Source organism: Sus scrofa, chromosome 15 (assembly GCF_054392235.1).
Source record: "Sus scrofa isolate SSC_HxYL_T2T_F1_AM1 chromosome 15, Sscrofa_HxYL_maternal_Yorkshire_Landrace_v2.0, whole genome shotgun sequence".
In the NCBI taxonomy this organism is placed as follows: Eukaryota; Metazoa; Chordata; class Mammalia; order Artiodactyla; family Suidae; genus Sus; species Sus scrofa.
The window spans coordinates 115,736,145-115,752,854 of record NC_139397.1 but is presented as its reverse complement, the minus strand read 5'-3'; the positions used below and the strand labels follow the sequence as shown (position 1 = coordinate 115,752,854).

General features: G+C 41.5%; 2 protein-coding genes across 6 annotated transcripts; one reads left to right on the top strand and one right to left on the bottom strand.

Moving 5' to 3' along the window:
- Positions 1 to 233: 233 nt before the first annotated feature.
- Positions 234 to 2,361, bottom strand: HSPE1 (heat shock protein family E (Hsp10) member 1). Its single transcript, NM_214307.1, is given in 4 exon segments — positions 234 to 483; positions 561 to 650; positions 1,607 to 1,771; positions 2,299 to 2,361. Coding segments are annotated over 4 exon segments (309 nt in total). The 5' UTR covers positions 2,302 to 2,361; the 3' UTR covers positions 234 to 432.
- Positions 2,362 to 2,825: 464 nt separating this feature from the next.
- On the top strand, positions 2,826 to 16,280 carry HSPD1 (heat shock protein family D (Hsp60) member 1). 5 transcript variants are annotated; one of them, XR_014828852.1, is made up of 12 exons: positions 2,826 to 2,951; positions 3,847 to 4,022; positions 5,090 to 5,342; positions 7,713 to 7,795; positions 8,542 to 8,637; positions 9,168 to 9,261; positions 10,241 to 10,409; positions 13,513 to 13,612; positions 14,286 to 14,639; positions 14,795 to 15,085; positions 15,376 to 15,554; positions 15,659 to 16,280. XR_014828852.1 is itself a non-coding variant. In NM_001254716.1 (12 exon segments), coding segments are annotated over 11 exon segments (1,722 nt in total). In that variant the 5' UTR covers positions 2,882 to 2,951; positions 3,847 to 3,848; the 3' UTR covers positions 15,812 to 16,015.
- The last annotated feature ends 430 nt before the right edge of the window (positions 16,281 to 16,710 follow it).

The window sequence follows — 16,710 nt, the reverse complement described above, 5'->3', positions numbered from 1 at the left end:
GAAGAGACCCACAATGCTACAGTGTCAAAGCCTTAACCTGCTGCACCAGAAGAGAACTCCTTTCTTACAATATGTGTGTAAATCCGTGGCTTTGTATCAGCATTACATATTTAACAAAGCTAAACTGAACATGAAAACTGAAAACCTTGCTTCCCAAAATTCTGATGTTAAAGAAAAAGAAAAAACAACCTAGAAACTGAGAACCCTAAAAACCATTTGAGTCACTAAAAACATTCATTTATATATTTTTATTTGTAAATGTCTACATCGGTACAGTGAAACTAAATTTTAGAAGCACTGGATGTCATCAGTTTGGATATCATTAGTTTATTATAAAAGACAGACATGGAAATTATTTACATGATGAAAAGATCTCAGAACTTCAGTGGAATGGGGGCAGCTTCATGTGATGCCATTAGACAGTGACTTGTTTCAGTCTATGTATTTTCCAAGAATATCACCATCTCTAAATAAGAAATAATCCTGCAAACAGAGAAACCATTAATTAAGAAAACTAACAGCGTAATACTTAACTTGTTAAAATTATTAAGTTTACACACCTTGTCATCCAGAACTACTTTGGTGCCTCCATATTCTGGCAGAAGAACTTTATCTCCAACTTTGACACTAACTGGTTGAATCTCTCCACCCTTAAGAAAATAAGGATATTTATTAGCAAAGACATCTAGTTGACCACACTTAACTTTTATGAATCAATTATGCTCACTCAAATCGTTAAAAAAAGGACTTGGTGCCCAAGTGATATAATTTATACAATCACAGTTTTCCACTCAAACATACTCCTTTAGTAGAATCATACTTCAAATAAAGCACCCGCAATGGCTTAAACCTGATTTCAGTGTAAAAGTACAAACAGTCATACCCAGAAAACGAAGCTTTTTAATTGTTAAACATTAACATAACCTCTCAACTATGCGTAGTCAACCACTTTTTAAACCTCTCAACTATGCGTAGTCAACCCCTTTTTAAACCATCATGCACAATGATCGTTTAATTTCTTACATCGTACAAAAACGTGAGTTTCCTGACTTTGAAACATACACTTCTTTTGTGATTCAAATTCCTTTCCTTCAAAGCAGATTTTGGGAGAGGAATTGAAGCTGAGCACCAAAGCCTTCCTATTCCTAACTCCGAAACAGCTCCTTGCTAGAACTTTCTTAGAGATAAGTGGAACACTTCAATTAACATAATTGACCCCAAGGGGCATGTATTGTGAATTCTAGCTGACACTTCTAGAGGTCTGAGATCTAACCCTCAACTTGAGAATGGCTAGGATAATCCAGCCAATTTCCTTTATATGACAGCTAAAGCAAAAGGTGATTAAAGTATAAGGACAATTTCAATGCGTTAGAGATTAAACCCAGAGCTCAAATTTCCCCTCAAGTCCGAAAGAGCCCCCACAGGTTATCTTTACCCATAACTATGCCTATTGATTTTAACAGGCTGGAACTCTCCCTTCATCACATAAAATAAGCGATTTTACTTCATACACCCACTAAATAATAATCATTAAAATAAATTATCTAAAAAGGACTCCTCCTCTACATTTTACATAAAAATTAGTTCCATTTTAGTCCCCGTTTACCTTTCCTTTAGAGCCTGATCCAACAGCTACTACGGTTGCTTGCAATACTTTTCCTTGAGATTTTTCTGGAAGCATAATGCCTCCTTTGGTTACCGTTTCAGCTGCACTTCTTTCAACTAATACTCGATCAAAGAGAGGAAGAAACTTTCTAAATGCTTGTCCTGCCTGCAGAAAAAAAAAATATTAGACAATGCCAACATTGAGTCTATTAACTCAAAGTAAATACTTCTGAATCTTCAGCTCTGCGTTCTGAGTTTAACTTCCCATTCCCTGGGTCTGTCAGGGTCGTCGTAGCACCTCTGGTCAATATCCAGAGGAACTTAAGGGCAACTTCAGATTACTCCAAGGTCAAGTATCCTCCGTCCTCGGATTTTTCTGGAAACTGCCGGCAAACATTTTAGTCCCTTTGTCTGAAGACATTCTTTTTCCACGACAATTACACACCCACTAATGCCGCGCAGAAGTGGATCGGCCGCCGCCGCGTGTGCATCCGGATTCCCGCCCCCTGACCACACGCTGTCTCACACGCGCGTGCAAATAACCCAAAGCATAGGGAAAAGGTCGGTGGGGCCTCGCTTCTCCAGGATTCGGGTGGGGACCGGTCCCTGATTGACCCCTACCCTGCCTGCTAGGCCCCAAAGAAATAGTCCGTGCGCCCCAGGCTCACGGGTCCCCAGCCACGCGGGACTCACCATGACCCCGGCCACCGCAACTGCTAGCCTGCTCTCACGCCGCCGCAAGGAAAGACCTGCAGTACTGCCCTCCGTCCACGTGAACTCGGGAAAAGGCCGCCGAGCGCGCAGGCGCGCTCGCCCCCGCCCCCAGCCCCTCCCCGCTAGAGGGGGCGGCCGCACCCGCGCGCGCCGCGATTCGTCTCTTGGGATCTGCGCAGGTCACTGACGCGCGGACCCGGAGGCGGAAGAAAAGACGAGCTTTTTCTAGGCTTTTCTAGGCCGCCGGGCGAGGTGAAAATACTAGCCCTTTGCCCCCCTCCCGGAAATGACGCGCTGTGACCCTTGACCCATACAGAGCGCGGCCCTCCCCGGAAAGTTCTGGAACGGCGCGCAGCCCGGGAACTAGCCTAACTCGGCCAGGGAGGGCTGAGTCCGCCGGCCTGGACTAGCGCGGGCGGGGAGGGGCGGGACTGGTGCCAGGCGGGTGCAGATTGCAGGGCCCGAGCGGACGGGAAGAGGGCGGGAGCCGCCCGCACGCGCTCTGCGGAGGGGCGGGGGGAACGGCGGAGGGAGGAGACACGGGCTCTTTGCTGTGTGCGCCTTGCACTCTGTCCCTCACTCGCCGCCGACGGTCCGTCTCGCTGCCCGCACGCCGTGCCGCTGCCCCGCAGGTACGCGGCGTCCCGCGCCGCCTCAACTCATGCGCCTCGGACCCCGGAGCCGTCCTTCGACTGCTGCCCCGAGAGGGCTGGCGGCAAGAGCCAGAGCTTCCCCACACGGCGCTGCAGGCCCAGGCCCGCTGCGCCAGGCCTCGTGGGTCCTTGCGGGGGCCCATCACGTGCGGTGTGGATAGCTCGCCCGGGCAGGACGCAGCAGGGAGGGCTTGTCCCGGAGTTAGTGTGTAATCTGTGGAGTGTTATGCACATGGTTCCTCCGGTGCAATCCGCTTCTGGCCGGGTGTGGGGGTTCCCTGGAGGGTGGTCGCAGCCCATGGCAACGGCCTGTGACCCTGCGGCCAGCTGGGGTGCCGCGCCTCCAACTTTGACCTTGCTGGGGCGTCCTGATGGAAAGACACGTGGGGCCACGCGGAGTGGGCCGGGCCGCCGCCCCCAGTTTCGCGGCTTTGCCTGCTGCAATGATACAGTAGCCCCGAGTGGATACATGAAGAACCATTTTAATAAGGATATTTGCACTGTCAGTATTTTTTACTTCCCTGATCATTCGTTTTTCGGGAGACGATCGGCGCGGTTTTGCTCTCAAGGCCACTTTAGCGGTGAAAGATTAACTCGTTTTTCAGCGTCAAGAGTTGGTGGCCATGGGGAAGATGGATGTGCTTTTTGCTAGTGCTGTAGGTCAAGGCTTGGGGCGGCCTCTTAAAGCTTGCGCCAGTAGCGGATGTTCTGAGGCTGTGGTGTGTTCCCAAGCCCTGGTGTCTAGGCTGGTAGAGGTGAGGTCAGCTCAGCTCACTTCTGGCATTTATTCTGTTTCACGAGGGTCATGTTTGTGTTGTAACACACCACGGGTAGTGCTAATATTGTACTGACGATCTACTTGTTTCTCCCCCAGAAATGCTTCGATTACCCGCAGTCCTTCGTCAGATTAGGCCGGTGTCCAGGGCACTGGCTCCTCATCTCACTCGGGCTTATGCCAAAGATGTAAAATTTGGTGCAGATGCTCGAGCCTTAATGCTTCAAGGTGTAGATCTTTTAGCGGATGCTGTAGCCGTTACTATGGGGCCAAAGGTACCAGTATTCTTATTTTGTTAACTTACAGTATTGTTAAGGAATCCTGTTTTGCTGATGGCAAGAGCCACGCCAAGATACTCAACAGTGCTTTGGTATCCAAAACTACTGCTGCCACATTTGCCAAACTATTTTGTACAAGGTGTGATGTAATCGGATGGTAACTTGTAGCTCAAGATGGATTGTTAAACTCAAGGTGGAATGAATCTCACTTTCTTGCTTGAGTTAAATTTTGGATCCTTTCTCAGTAGTTAGTACCAAGTATACAGGGAAAAATGTTAGTCCACAATGCCTTAAGTATGTGCTTGTAGCTACTAGTTTTACTTGATGTTTTTATGCTATCCCTTCTGTTCCAAAGCACATTTAAAATTTTAAGTCTAGTTTAACAAGTGATTGATGAGTGAGGGGGTAATGAGTAATTTCAAAAAAGATTTTTTTTTTCTTTTTTTGGTCTTTTTAGGGCCAAACCCTCGACATGTGGAATTTCCCAGGCTAGGGGGTCAAATTGGAGCTGCATCTGCAACCTACACCACACCTTTGGGCAACGCCAGATCCTTAACCCACTGAGTGAGGCAAGGGATCGAACCTGGGTTCTCATGGATACTGGTTGGGTTCGTTAGCACTGAGCCACCAAGGGAACCCCTGAAAAAGCCTTTTTGAGGATCCTTCAAGGTAGAGTGATGCTTCAAAAGTAAGTTTTCACATTACTGTTGTAGGTAGTAGGCACTGGACTAAACTTGAGTTTAAATTATGTGAAGATTTTTCTATAATTTCATTATCTGCCAGTTGGTATTGGTTTATCTTGTTTTCTTTTTATAAAATGATATCTTTTTTTTCTTTCAATTTTATCTCCTGTAACATCTAATCCAAGGTTTTGCACTTCAAAACAGAGGTCATTTTATCTGTAAACTAAGAACGATGATAAACTTGCTTTTAAGGTTCATGATGTAGATCTGATAAATGTCAGGTGTTGCATTGAGGCTTTCAAGTAATTGTCTATTATAAGAACTGCTTTTATGTACTTAAGAGTGTGAATCTGTCACATTTTTTTTTCTCTACAATTACAGGGAAGGACGGTGATAATTGAACAGAGTTGGGGCAGTCCCAAAGTGACAAAAGATGGTGTGACTGTTGCAAAGTCCATTGACTTAAAAGATAAATATAAAAATATTGGCGCTAAACTTGTGCAAGATGTTGCCAATAACACAAACGAAGAGGCTGGGGATGGCACCACTACTGCTACTGTATTGGCACGCTCTATTGCCAAGGAAGGCTTCGAGAAGATTAGCAAAGGTGCTAATCCAGTGGAAATCAGGAGAGGTAGGGAATGTCTGTTATTACCACAGTGTTTTGAACTGTCCGTTGAATTAGAAAGTTTATTCTTATTTTTCCTCTCACCTGAAAATTCATTTAAAAACCTTAAAAAAATCACCGAGTAGTGATCAAATTCCTTTGTGGTGGGCTAGGTATCAAAGAGGGAAATGTGACTAAGATGTTCCCTTTTGTCCAGACATCCATTCCTGTGTCATTGTCCCTTATCTTCTTTCTCCCCCAAACCAACAGTTTATTGGAAGTTATGCCATGTACTGTATACCTTGGAAATAGTAACTTTAATGGGGTTTAGAGCAGAGAGAAAATACACAGTTTGATGTTTTACTGCAGTTGTGTGGAAGTTAGGATTAAGTGAGAGATCAAGTCACCTAAGATGTCAGAATGGAGTTTTCCTTGTTTTTTGTGCCTGTGGCATGTGGAAGTTCTTGGGCTGGAGTCACACCTCTCCACTGCAGTTACAGTCCCTGATTGGATCCTCAACCCACTGAGCCACCAGGGAACTCCTAGAGTTTTTGTTTGGCTTTTTTTCAAAAGGCCACACTGGCAGCATATGAAAGTTCCCAGGTTAGGGGTCGGATTGGAGCTGCAGCTGCTGGCCACAGCCACAGCAGTGCCGCATCCTCATCCCACTGAGTGAGGCCAGGGATCAAACCCATATCCTCATGGGTACTAGTCCGGTCCTTACCACTGAGTCACAACAAGAACTCCTTTGTTTGGTGTTTTAGCTGTTTTTCTTATTTAACAGCACATACTATGTTATTGGTTTGTATTTTGTTTATTATTGCTTGTTTTGGGGAGCAAGGCCACAATTTAAAGATTTGTTCCTTCTCAGAATTGCTATATGTTTATGGGGTGTGTTGTACAAATTAGGAGGCAAACTAGGAGAATAAAAAGGATGCTTTTATTCTATTAGAACTTCTCATGTGGCAGAGCGGGTTAAGGATCTGGCATTGCCACAGCTTATGGGTTTAACCCCTGGCCCAGAAACTTCCATTTGACGAGGTTGCAGCCCCAAAGGAGGGCAGATGCTGTTGATAATTTTACAAGAACTGGCATCTTAGGTGTCTGATACTTCATAATCTCATGTATTTCAGGGTTTAAGATCTGAATGAATGTGTTGCATTAAAAGCAGGTTGAGGAGGAATTCCCGTCATGGCGCAGTGGTTAACGAATCCAACTAGGAACCATGAGGTTGCGGGTTCCATCCCTGGCCTTGCTCAGCGGGTTAAGGATCTGACGATGCCGTGAGCTGTGGTGTAGGTTGCAGATGTGGCTTGGATCCCACGTTGCTGTGGCTGTGGTGTAGGCTGACGGCTACAGCTCTGATTAGCCTGGGAACCTCCATGTGCCGCAGGAGCGGCCCAAGAAATGGCAAAAAAGACCAAAAAAAAAAAAAAAAAAAAAGGCAGGTTGAGGAGCTCCTGCTGTGGTGCAGCAGGATCTTCAGCCTCTTGGGAGTGCTGGGACATGGGTGCAGTCCCTGGCCTGGCACGGTAGGTTAAGGATCCAGTGTAACCACAGCTGCAGCCTAAGTTCAAGGCTGCAGATCAGATCTGGGACCTGATGCCTGACCCGGAAGCTCCATATGCTGCAGGGCAGCCAAAAAAAGCAGTCTGACTGGGAGTTCCCATTATGGCTGAGCAGGACCTGACATCTCCTTAAGGATACAGGTTTCATCCCTCAGTGGGTTAAGAATCCTGAGGATTCAGTGTTACGCTGTGGCGTAGGCCCTAGATACAGCTCCAGTTCTACCCCTAGCCTGGAAACTTCCGTATGTCTCAGGCGAAGCCCTAAAAAGGGGGTGGGGGTGGGTAGGCTAGCACTACTCTAAACTGAACAAATGGGGCTCTCAAATCCATATTGTGGTGTTGAATGGTTTGTATTTTGTTTTGGCTTTGCCTACAGCATATTTAAGTTTCCAGGCCAGAGATTAAACCTGTGCTCTTACAGTGCTGCAGTGACAATGCCAAATCCTTAACCTGCTATGCTATAGGAGAACTCCCAAAAGATGTTTTGTCGTAATTATATATTGAATGAGAAAGTTTCAGACAATTGAGGGGAAATGTTTTGGATGACCCTGTTAGAAATAGGTAACGTGGTTAGATTGATGCTGAGATTCTTAAAGTGTACACCCTGGTTGGTTGTTTTTAATGCAATTTTCAAAATAATTTTGGGCCTTGTGGGACTTTATTAAAGCTTTTGTTTAAATGCATGCCATCCAGTGTCATGTGATTAGGAAAAGTACTGGTATAGAAGCAGTGGATAAGTGTTAAGGAATTGAAGCATTTAAAATGAATCCAGTTTTACTTGACAAGGAGCCAGGAGAGAAAAAGTAGTGTCGTATTTTTCTTGAACCAGGTGTGATGTTAGCTGTTGATGCTGTAATTGCTGAACTTAAGAAGCAGTCTAAACCTGTGACAACCCCTGAAGAGATTGCCCAGGTACAGATTTTTTATAATATTTTGTGATAAAGCTAAATTTAGTAAAATGATTTTATTCTGTCGTTATACACTAATGTCAGAGTAATAGTATTACCCAAATATCAGTATTGGAAGCATTTTTGTTACTGCTGAAGCATATGAAAGTTAATGCGGTAACCGTAATTTCAGTCTTAATGGGTTGTCACTTTTCTGCAATATGACTCTGAATAAAAACTCACTTGTGGAGTTTTCCCTCAGGGCTTATCAGGTTAGGGATCTGGTATTGTCACTGTTGTAGCTCTGGTTGCAGCTGTGACACGGCTTTGATCCCTGGCCTAGGAACTTCTACATGCAATGGTTGAGGCCAGAAAACCTCATTTGTATGTATGCAAAGTTGCATAATTTTTGTCGTCTTCTAATATTGCCACGCTTGTCAAAGGGAGAAAAATAATGGGGTCAGCCTTTTTTTATTGTTTGTTTTCTGTTTTTGTTTAAAAGAAGAGCATGTTATATTTTTTGCTATGTATATTTTGAAAACAGGGTCGCCAAATGATGAGTTAAAGAAAATGGAAACAGGACCAATATTTCATAAGAATTACTTACTATGCCATAAAATTCCCCTTCTCTTATTTCACCACCACCATCACCTTCCCTCTAGCTTCCCACAAAGGATTTATCAATTTGGAGGTTACTTAGAAGAGAGAGAGGAGTTGATTTAGCACACTAGCCTTACCTTTTAATTTGAAAGAGTAATTTAATTATTTCAGGTTGCTACAATTTCTGCAAATGGAGACAAAGAAATTGGCAACATCATTTCTGATGCAATGAAGAAGGTTGGAAGAAAGGGCGTTATAACAGTAAAGGCAAGTGTTTTTTGTTTGTTTTTAATTTTTTATTATAGTTGAGTTACATTGTTCTGTCAATTACTGCAGTAGGCAAATGTGTTTCTTTTTTTAAGGTTTTTTTCTTTATAGTTAATTTACAGTGGGCAAGTGTTTTTAATGATGGATTGGAATGAGGTGTCTGATAAAGAAATCTGCGTTTTACAAATACAATAATTTGATCTATATGTGTTTCCAAAAGTATATTCTGTTTCATTCCTTTATGTGTAAGATCAACACCTGTAAATAAGTTTTGTGTGAATTTTTAACTTTTGCCTTTGGGAGTAAATGAATCCTGACTTAAATGATACTGCTTTCTAGCTATAAAAATTAGTTCAAATACACATTCTTGAGAGTTTTGCAGAAAAGGAGTTGGATGCCATGGGGGTATTGTGTACTCCTACCTGGATACCATATGAGAAGCGAGGTCTATTTATTAATTGGTCTGTAATTGCAGTCTTTGTGTTTCTTCAATGAAATTCATGTAAGAAATTTCTTTTAACGTTTCATAGGACGGAAAAACACTGAATGATGAATTAGAAATTATAGAAGGCATGAAGTTTGATAGAGGTTATATTTCTCCATACTTTATTAATACATCAAAAGGTAAGAGCAAATAGGTAACTGATTTTTCTTTCATAGTTTGCTATGTCCAACCTGGAGACCTTAGTGATTGTCATATTCCAAAAATAAACTCATGGAGGAGTTCTGGTCGTGGCACAGCAGAGACAAATCCTACTAGGAACTGTGAGGTTTCAGGTTTGATCCCTGGCGTCACTCAGTGGGTTATGGATCCAGCATTGCCGTGAGCTGTGGTGTAGGTCACAGATGTGGCTCGGATCTGGTGTGGCTGTGGCTGTGGTGTAGGCCAGCAGCTGTAGCTCCAATGAGACCCCTACCCCGGGAACCTCCATATGCCACAGGTGCAGCTCTAAGAAAAAGACAACAGACAAAAAATAAATAAATAAACTCGTGGCGCTCCCATTGTGGCTCAGTGGGTTAAGGATCCAGTGTTGCCGTGAGCTGTGGTGTAGGTTGCACACGCAGCTTGGATCCTGTGTTGCTGTGGCTGTGGTGTACGCCGGCTGCTACAGCTCCGATTTGACCCCTAGCTTGGGAATCTCCATGTGCTGCGGGAGCATAAAAGGCAAAAAGACAAAAAACAAAAACAAATTCATATGTTCCAAAAGTTCATATATGAAAAATGAAAGAGGAAAATCACAGACTTATCCATCACTTTTAAAGTGTATTGGGGGGAGTTCCCTTTGGTGCAGCAGAAGTGAATCCGACTAGAATCCATGAGGATGTGGGTTCAACCCCTGACCTCGCTCAGTGAGTCAGGGATCTGGCATTGCCCTGAGCTGTGGTGTAGGTTGCACATGTGGCTCGGATCCTACAGTTGCTATGGTTGTGGCTGTAGCCAGTAGCTGCAGCTTCAGTTCGACCCCTAGCCTGGGAACTTAATATGCTGTGGGTGTGGCCCTACAAAGCTAAATAAATAAAGTGTATTGGGACTTTGGTTTAGAGCTTTTTTCATTTAAATAAATCATAGTCATTTTCAAGATAAATTTCTTTGTTTTTGCAGGTCAGAAATGTGAATTCCAAGATGCCTATGTTTTATTGAGTGAAAAGAAAATTTCTAGTGTCCAGTCCATTGTTCCTGCTCTTGAAATTGCCAATGCTCACCGTAAGCCCTTGGTCATAATTGCTGAAGATGTTGATGGAGAAGCTTTAAGTACACTTGTTTTGAATAGGTAATCGGCAGTGGTATTTGGTGTACATTTCTGTATGAAAGATAATTATTTTTATTGATGTTTGAGATATCCATTGATGTACCTCCACATTGAGCCACTTAGGTTTATATAATATTGATGTGGTTCATAAACCATTGCTCCAGTTATGATTCTCTTTTTTGAATGGGATCCCAGAGTCTAATTAGGGCCATAATGGCGGCATGTGGAGGTTCCCAGGTTAGGGGTCCAGTAGAAGCTCTATTTGCCAGCCTATACCAATTTTTTATTTAAAAATTTTTATTAAATTTTTTTTTTTTTTTTAGGGCCTCAACTGAGGCATATGGAAGGTCCAGGGTAGAGGTAGGTAGTTATAGCTGCTGGCCTGCACCACAGCAACAGCAGTACCAGATCCTGTAACCCATTGAATGAGGCCAGGGATCAAATTCGCATCCTTGTGGATACAAGTTGGGTTCTTTTTAATGATTTTTATTTTTTCCATCATAGCTGGTTTAGAGTGTTCTGTCAATTTTCTACTGTATAGCAAGGTGACCCAGTCACACCATACATACACACTCTTTTCTTCACATTGTCATGCTCCATCATAAGTACAAGTTGGGTTATTGGACCTGAACTCCTAATTTTGAAATCTGTAGTGTGATGTATTACTTTCTACTTTGTGACAGGTGATGTTAATGTTAGAGCATTATTAAAATTCATATTCTTGATCTCAGAGCTAAGGTGTATCAGAAGTGAAATTCTCTTGTTTTATTATAATAAGAATATACAAATAAAATAGCAGGTACATATTAGAAAATTGTATGCTTTGACCTGATGTGAGTTTACCTATTCTGGAATGTTTATAGTCTGGATTTGCTTTTGGGGTTGCAAAATCCTAGAGATTGTGGGATTTGAAGGCAAAATGTAAAGGAAAAAAAAATTGGTCTAAAAAGTTTTCATTGATCTTAGTGTAATACAAGGAACTATATTTAATATCTTGTGATAAAATATAATGGCAAAGAATATTTAAAAGGTTATATGTATAGAAAAGAATTGAATCATTTTGCTATATAGCGGAAATTAACTGATTTTTATTGAGCCCATTAACAATAAAATAGACCAATTCTGTTTTAAAGTTTGTGTGGGAGTTCCTGTTGTGACTCAGCAGGTGACTAGTATCCATGAAGGTGGAGGTTAGATCCTTGGCCTCCCTCAGTGGGTTAAGCATTCAGCAGTGCTGCAAGCTTCAGCACAGGTCGCAGAGGTGGCTTGGATCTGGCATTTTGTGGCTGTGGTGTAAGCCAGCAGCTGCAGCTCTAATCACCAACTCCAAACCCAGGAACTTCCATATGCCACAGGTGCTGCCCTTAAAAAAAAAGTTAGTATATCCCTTCCATTTTCATAGTCTGGTATCAAATGAGCATTTTTTAAACTCTATATTAAGTATTCATTACCTGATAAAAATTTAGGTAAGGAGTTCTCTTTGTGGCTCAGCAGAATCAAACCCAGCTAGTATCCATGAGGATGCAGGTTCGATCCCTGGCTTAGTGGGTGAAGGATCCAGTGTTGCCATGAGCTGCAGTGTAGGTCAAAGATATGGTTTGGATACCGCGTTGCTCTGGTGGTGGCGTGGGCCAGCAGCTGTAGCTCCAGTTTGACCCCTAGCCTAGGAACTTCCATATGCCCAGGTGTGGCCCTAAAAAAAGCAAAAAAAAAGAAAATAGGCATGCTTAATGCTATTTTCAGCAGTATTTACATTTATAAAAATGAAACATTGTTTGCTTAAATTGTATGTCACTGTTTTATAAGTGGAGCATAAAACCTTTAAAAATTCTAAGTAACTGTTGTGTTCCTGAAACTTACAGCTCAAAAAAAAAAAGGAAAAACTGCTCAAACTTGAATAACAACTCAGTTTCTAATACTAAATGGAACTTACGGGATAAGGGTAAATTCTGATAGCTGACCCCCAAATTTATTCATTTTTCTATTTATTTTGTTTTATTAGGGCCGCACCCGAGGCATATGGAGGTTCCCAGGCTAGTGGTCAAATCAAAACTATGGCTGCTGGCCTACGCCACAGCCAAAGCAATGCCAGATCGAAGCTGCGTCTGTAGCTCATACCACAGCTCATTGCAACGCTGAATCCTTAAGCCACTGAGCGAGGCCAGGAATCGAACCTGCATCCTTATGGCTACTAATCAGATTCATTTCTCTTGAGCCATGATGGGAACTCCAAATGACCCCTCAATTTATTATGTAGTAATTCTGATTTTGTCTATAAAGTAGTTACCCATTGTTCTGATTTTTTGTGTTTTATTTTTGGTGTTCTGGTTTTTTTTTTTATATTTATGTTATATATATTTTATTTTATATTTATGTACTATTATTATATTGTTTTTTAAGGCCGGATGTGTGGCAGATGGAAGTTCTCAGGCTAGGAGTCAAATCAAAGCTGAAGCTGCCGGCCACAACTCACTGAGCAAGGCCAGGAAGAACCTGCATCCTCATGAATACAGTGGGTTCTTTACCGCTGAGCCCACAATGGAACTCCTGTCACTAATTGACATGTTTTCAACTGGAATGTGAGATCAGTTTATTAGGAAGGTAAGCAGATACTGCCAAATATGACTAATTGGAAAAATGCCTTTTCCTGGAGTTCCCATTGTGGCACAGCAGAAATGAATATGACTAGGAACCATGAGGTTGCAGGTTTGATCCCTGGCATTGCTCGGTGGGTTAAGGATCTGGTGTTGCTGTGAGCTGTGGTGTAGGTCGCAGATGCAGCTCGGATATGGTGTTGGTGTGGCTGTGGCATAGATTGGCAGCAATAGCTCTGGTTGGACCCCTAGCCTGAGAACCTCCATATAGTGTGGGTGCGGCCCTAAAAGGACAAAAAGACCAAAAAAAATGCCTTTTCCTGTCTCAATTTGACCAGAAGTTGAGTTGCTAGGAAACCACAAAAAAAGTTTCCTAAGTAACCTTAGTGGTCAGAACTTAGAGAAATAGATGTGCCTTTTTATAAAATTTTAATTTTAATTTTTAAATTAGAAAATTTAAAGCTTATTAAAATTTAAGTTTTAATAAAACTTAATTTAAACTTTAAATATTTTTAATAACTTCTTAACAGGTTGAAAGTTGGTCTTCAGGTTGTAGCAGTCAAAGCTCCAGGTTTTGGTGACAATAGAAAGAACCAACTTAAAGACATGGCCATTGCTACTGGTGGTGCAGTAAGTAAAATGTGATTTGGGCTCACTGAATGCTATTTATACATCTAGGTCTGAAATTTATAGGTAGATTCACATTTTCACAAGTAGGTACTACCATCTAAACTATTTACTCTATCTGTGTTTCTTTTGGATGTTTGGGAGGCGGAGTTTGGTTAAATAGTACTAAGATCTCTCTCTAACTTATGAGTCTGGCCCAAGGATGGGCTTATTGACTAACTTGCTTTCAAGAATGCAGTAGAAAAGACTAGGAGTTAAAAAGTTTTAGGCCTATGGTCTAGTCTTGGTTCAATCAAAAGTATGGCCTTAGGTGAGTTTTCTGAATTCACACTTTTCTCAATTAAAGCTAATAATTAGAGGATTAAGTGAGAAGTTGGAAATGTAATGAAAGACTATGTTCAAATTTTGTCTGGACTAGCTATGGTCTTGAAATACCAAATTTCAAAGAAAAAAAGTATTAAATGTTTCTCTCATCAAAATACCTACATGATGTATCATTAACAAACTTGGGCGTTGCTCTGGCTGTGGCATAGGCCAGCAGCTGTAGCTGTGATTCAACCCCTAGCCTGGGAACTCCCATATGCTGTGGGTATAGCCCTCAAAAGACAAACAAACAAACTTGGTATAATGAAAAAATTAATCTGTAATAATTCATTGTTTTAAAATGATTTTATAGGTATTTGGAGAAGAAGGACTGACCCTAAATCTTGAAGATGTTCAGCCTCATGACTTAGGGAAAGTTGGAGAGGTCATTGTGACCAAAGATGATGCCATGCTCTTGAAAGGAAAAGGTGACAAGGCTCAAATTGAAAAGCGTATTCAAGAAATCATTGAGCAGTTAGATGTCACAACTAGTGAATATGAAAAGGAAAAACTGAATGAACGTCTGGCAAAACTCTCAGATGGTGTAGCTGTGCTGAAGGTAAGATTCATTGTAAATAAGCCTCTTGGTTTCTGAACCCAAGAATGATTCTGTGATATTCCCTAGTGGTGCCATGTAACCAAAATAATTTAGGGAATCAACTTCCTTGTGGAGATAGTTGATTATATAGACTTTACTGAAACATTGCCTTTATAAAACAGAATTGAATTTGTAGTTGGGGGTGTTGTGTAGGAAAAGATGTTTTGTGAATGATCAGTCTGGAGTCTGACTTTGTTGTGTACTGTTTTCTATTAGCTGTTTAGTCATGAAGTTATTTCTAACAAATGGGCAACTTTATGAAAATTGCTTTTTAATGACTTGGCAGTCAGCATCTAGAATGGGAGAAGCCATATAACTGGAATTCTTTTTTAATCTTTAGGTTGGTGGGACTAGTGATGTTGAAGTGAATGAAAAGAAAGACAGAGTTACAGATGCCCTGAATGCGACAAGAGCTGCTGTTGAAGAAGGCATCGTTCTGGGAGGGGGCTGTGCCTTGCTTCGGTGCATTCCAGCCTTGGAGTCAATAACTCCAGCTAATGAAGATCAAAAAATTGGTAAAAAGTTACCTTAGAATGAGTTTATTTGCAGCCCAATTTTAGTCTTTCTTCTATCAGAATTAATTTTTGCTGCTTATTAAATGGAACAAGAAGTCAAAAAGCAGTTTCCAGAATAACAAAAGTAGAATAGTATTTGATGTTTGAGAGATCTCTCAGGGGGAATGATTTGACCTGGTATTTTTTTTTTTCCAATTGGAATTTTCCTATATCAGTACTCTGATAAGAATTATGCTGTAATATTTAAAAAGGAAAAATGAAATAAATTTGCTAAAATTCATCTTTTTTAGGCTTAGAAATTATTAAAAAAGCACTCAAAATTCCTGCAATGACCATTGCTAAGAATGCAGGTGTTGAAGGATCATTGATAGTTGAGAAAATTTTGCAGAGTTCTCCAGAAGTTGGTTATGATGCTATGCTTGGAGATTTTGTGAACATGGTGGAAAAAGGCATCATTGATCCAACTAAGGTAAAGAGTTGATCAAAGTCTGAAAATACTTTCAACAACTCTTCATTAAGTCTTGTTCATTTTTTATTAAAGAAAAATAATACTTTATCAAACTTTTTCCCTAGGTTGTAAGAACTGCATTACTGGATGCTGCTGGAGTGGCCTCTCTTTTAACTACAGCAGAAGTTGTAGTCACAGAAATTCCTAAAGAAGAGAAGGATCCTGGAATGGGTGGAATGGGAGGAATGGGAGGTGGTATGGGAGGTGGCATGTTCTAATCCTAGATAGTGTTTTAACATTACTGATGAACTGTGAGAGGAAGCCCAAGGCGGCGTTCCTCACCAATAACTTCAAGAGAGGTGCAGTTGAAGGAGATGACTGAAGAAAAGGCTGGCTGACATTTATGAAAATCACTATAACCATCAGTTACTGATTTCAGTTGACGACATAGAATGGTTTACTGCTGTCATTGTCCATGCCTACAGATAATTTATTTTGTATTTTTGAATAAAGACATTTGTACATTCCTGATAAATGAGTACAAGAGCCATGTACCAATGTACTGCTTTCAGCTTAAATCACTGAGGCATTTTTACTACTATTCTGTTAAAATCAGGATTTTAGTGCTTGCCATCACCAGATGAGAAGTTAAGCAGCCTTTCTGTGGAGAGTAAGAATAATTGTGTACAGAGTAGAGAAATATCCAATTATGTGACCTTTGTGTAATAAAAATTGTTTTAAAGTTAATTGTGTTAGCCATTCTATGATCTAGACAATGAGAAATGAACCCCAGTTGAAGAGGCAGGGGTGGGGTTTGGCACAAGTGTGTAGAACATTATTCTACCTGTGGAATTCTTGTTTTTCTTTGCTGTGGACAAGGTCACATTACTACATTGGTAATGAGAGTTTTTTTCGAGACCCACCTGCAGCATACGTTAGTTCTGGGCTAGGAGTCGAATTAGAGCTGTAATTGCCAGCCTATTCCATGGCCATGGTAATGCCAGATCCTTAACCCACTGAGCAAGGCCAGGCATCGAACCTGCATCCTCATGTATACTAGTCTCGTTATTAATCTGCTGAGCCACAATGGGAACTCCAATGGGGGAGTTTTAAAAGGTGACAGTTCTGAATATTACATGTGTTGTTTAGGTTTGGTCTTAAGGTATCTGGTTTCTTG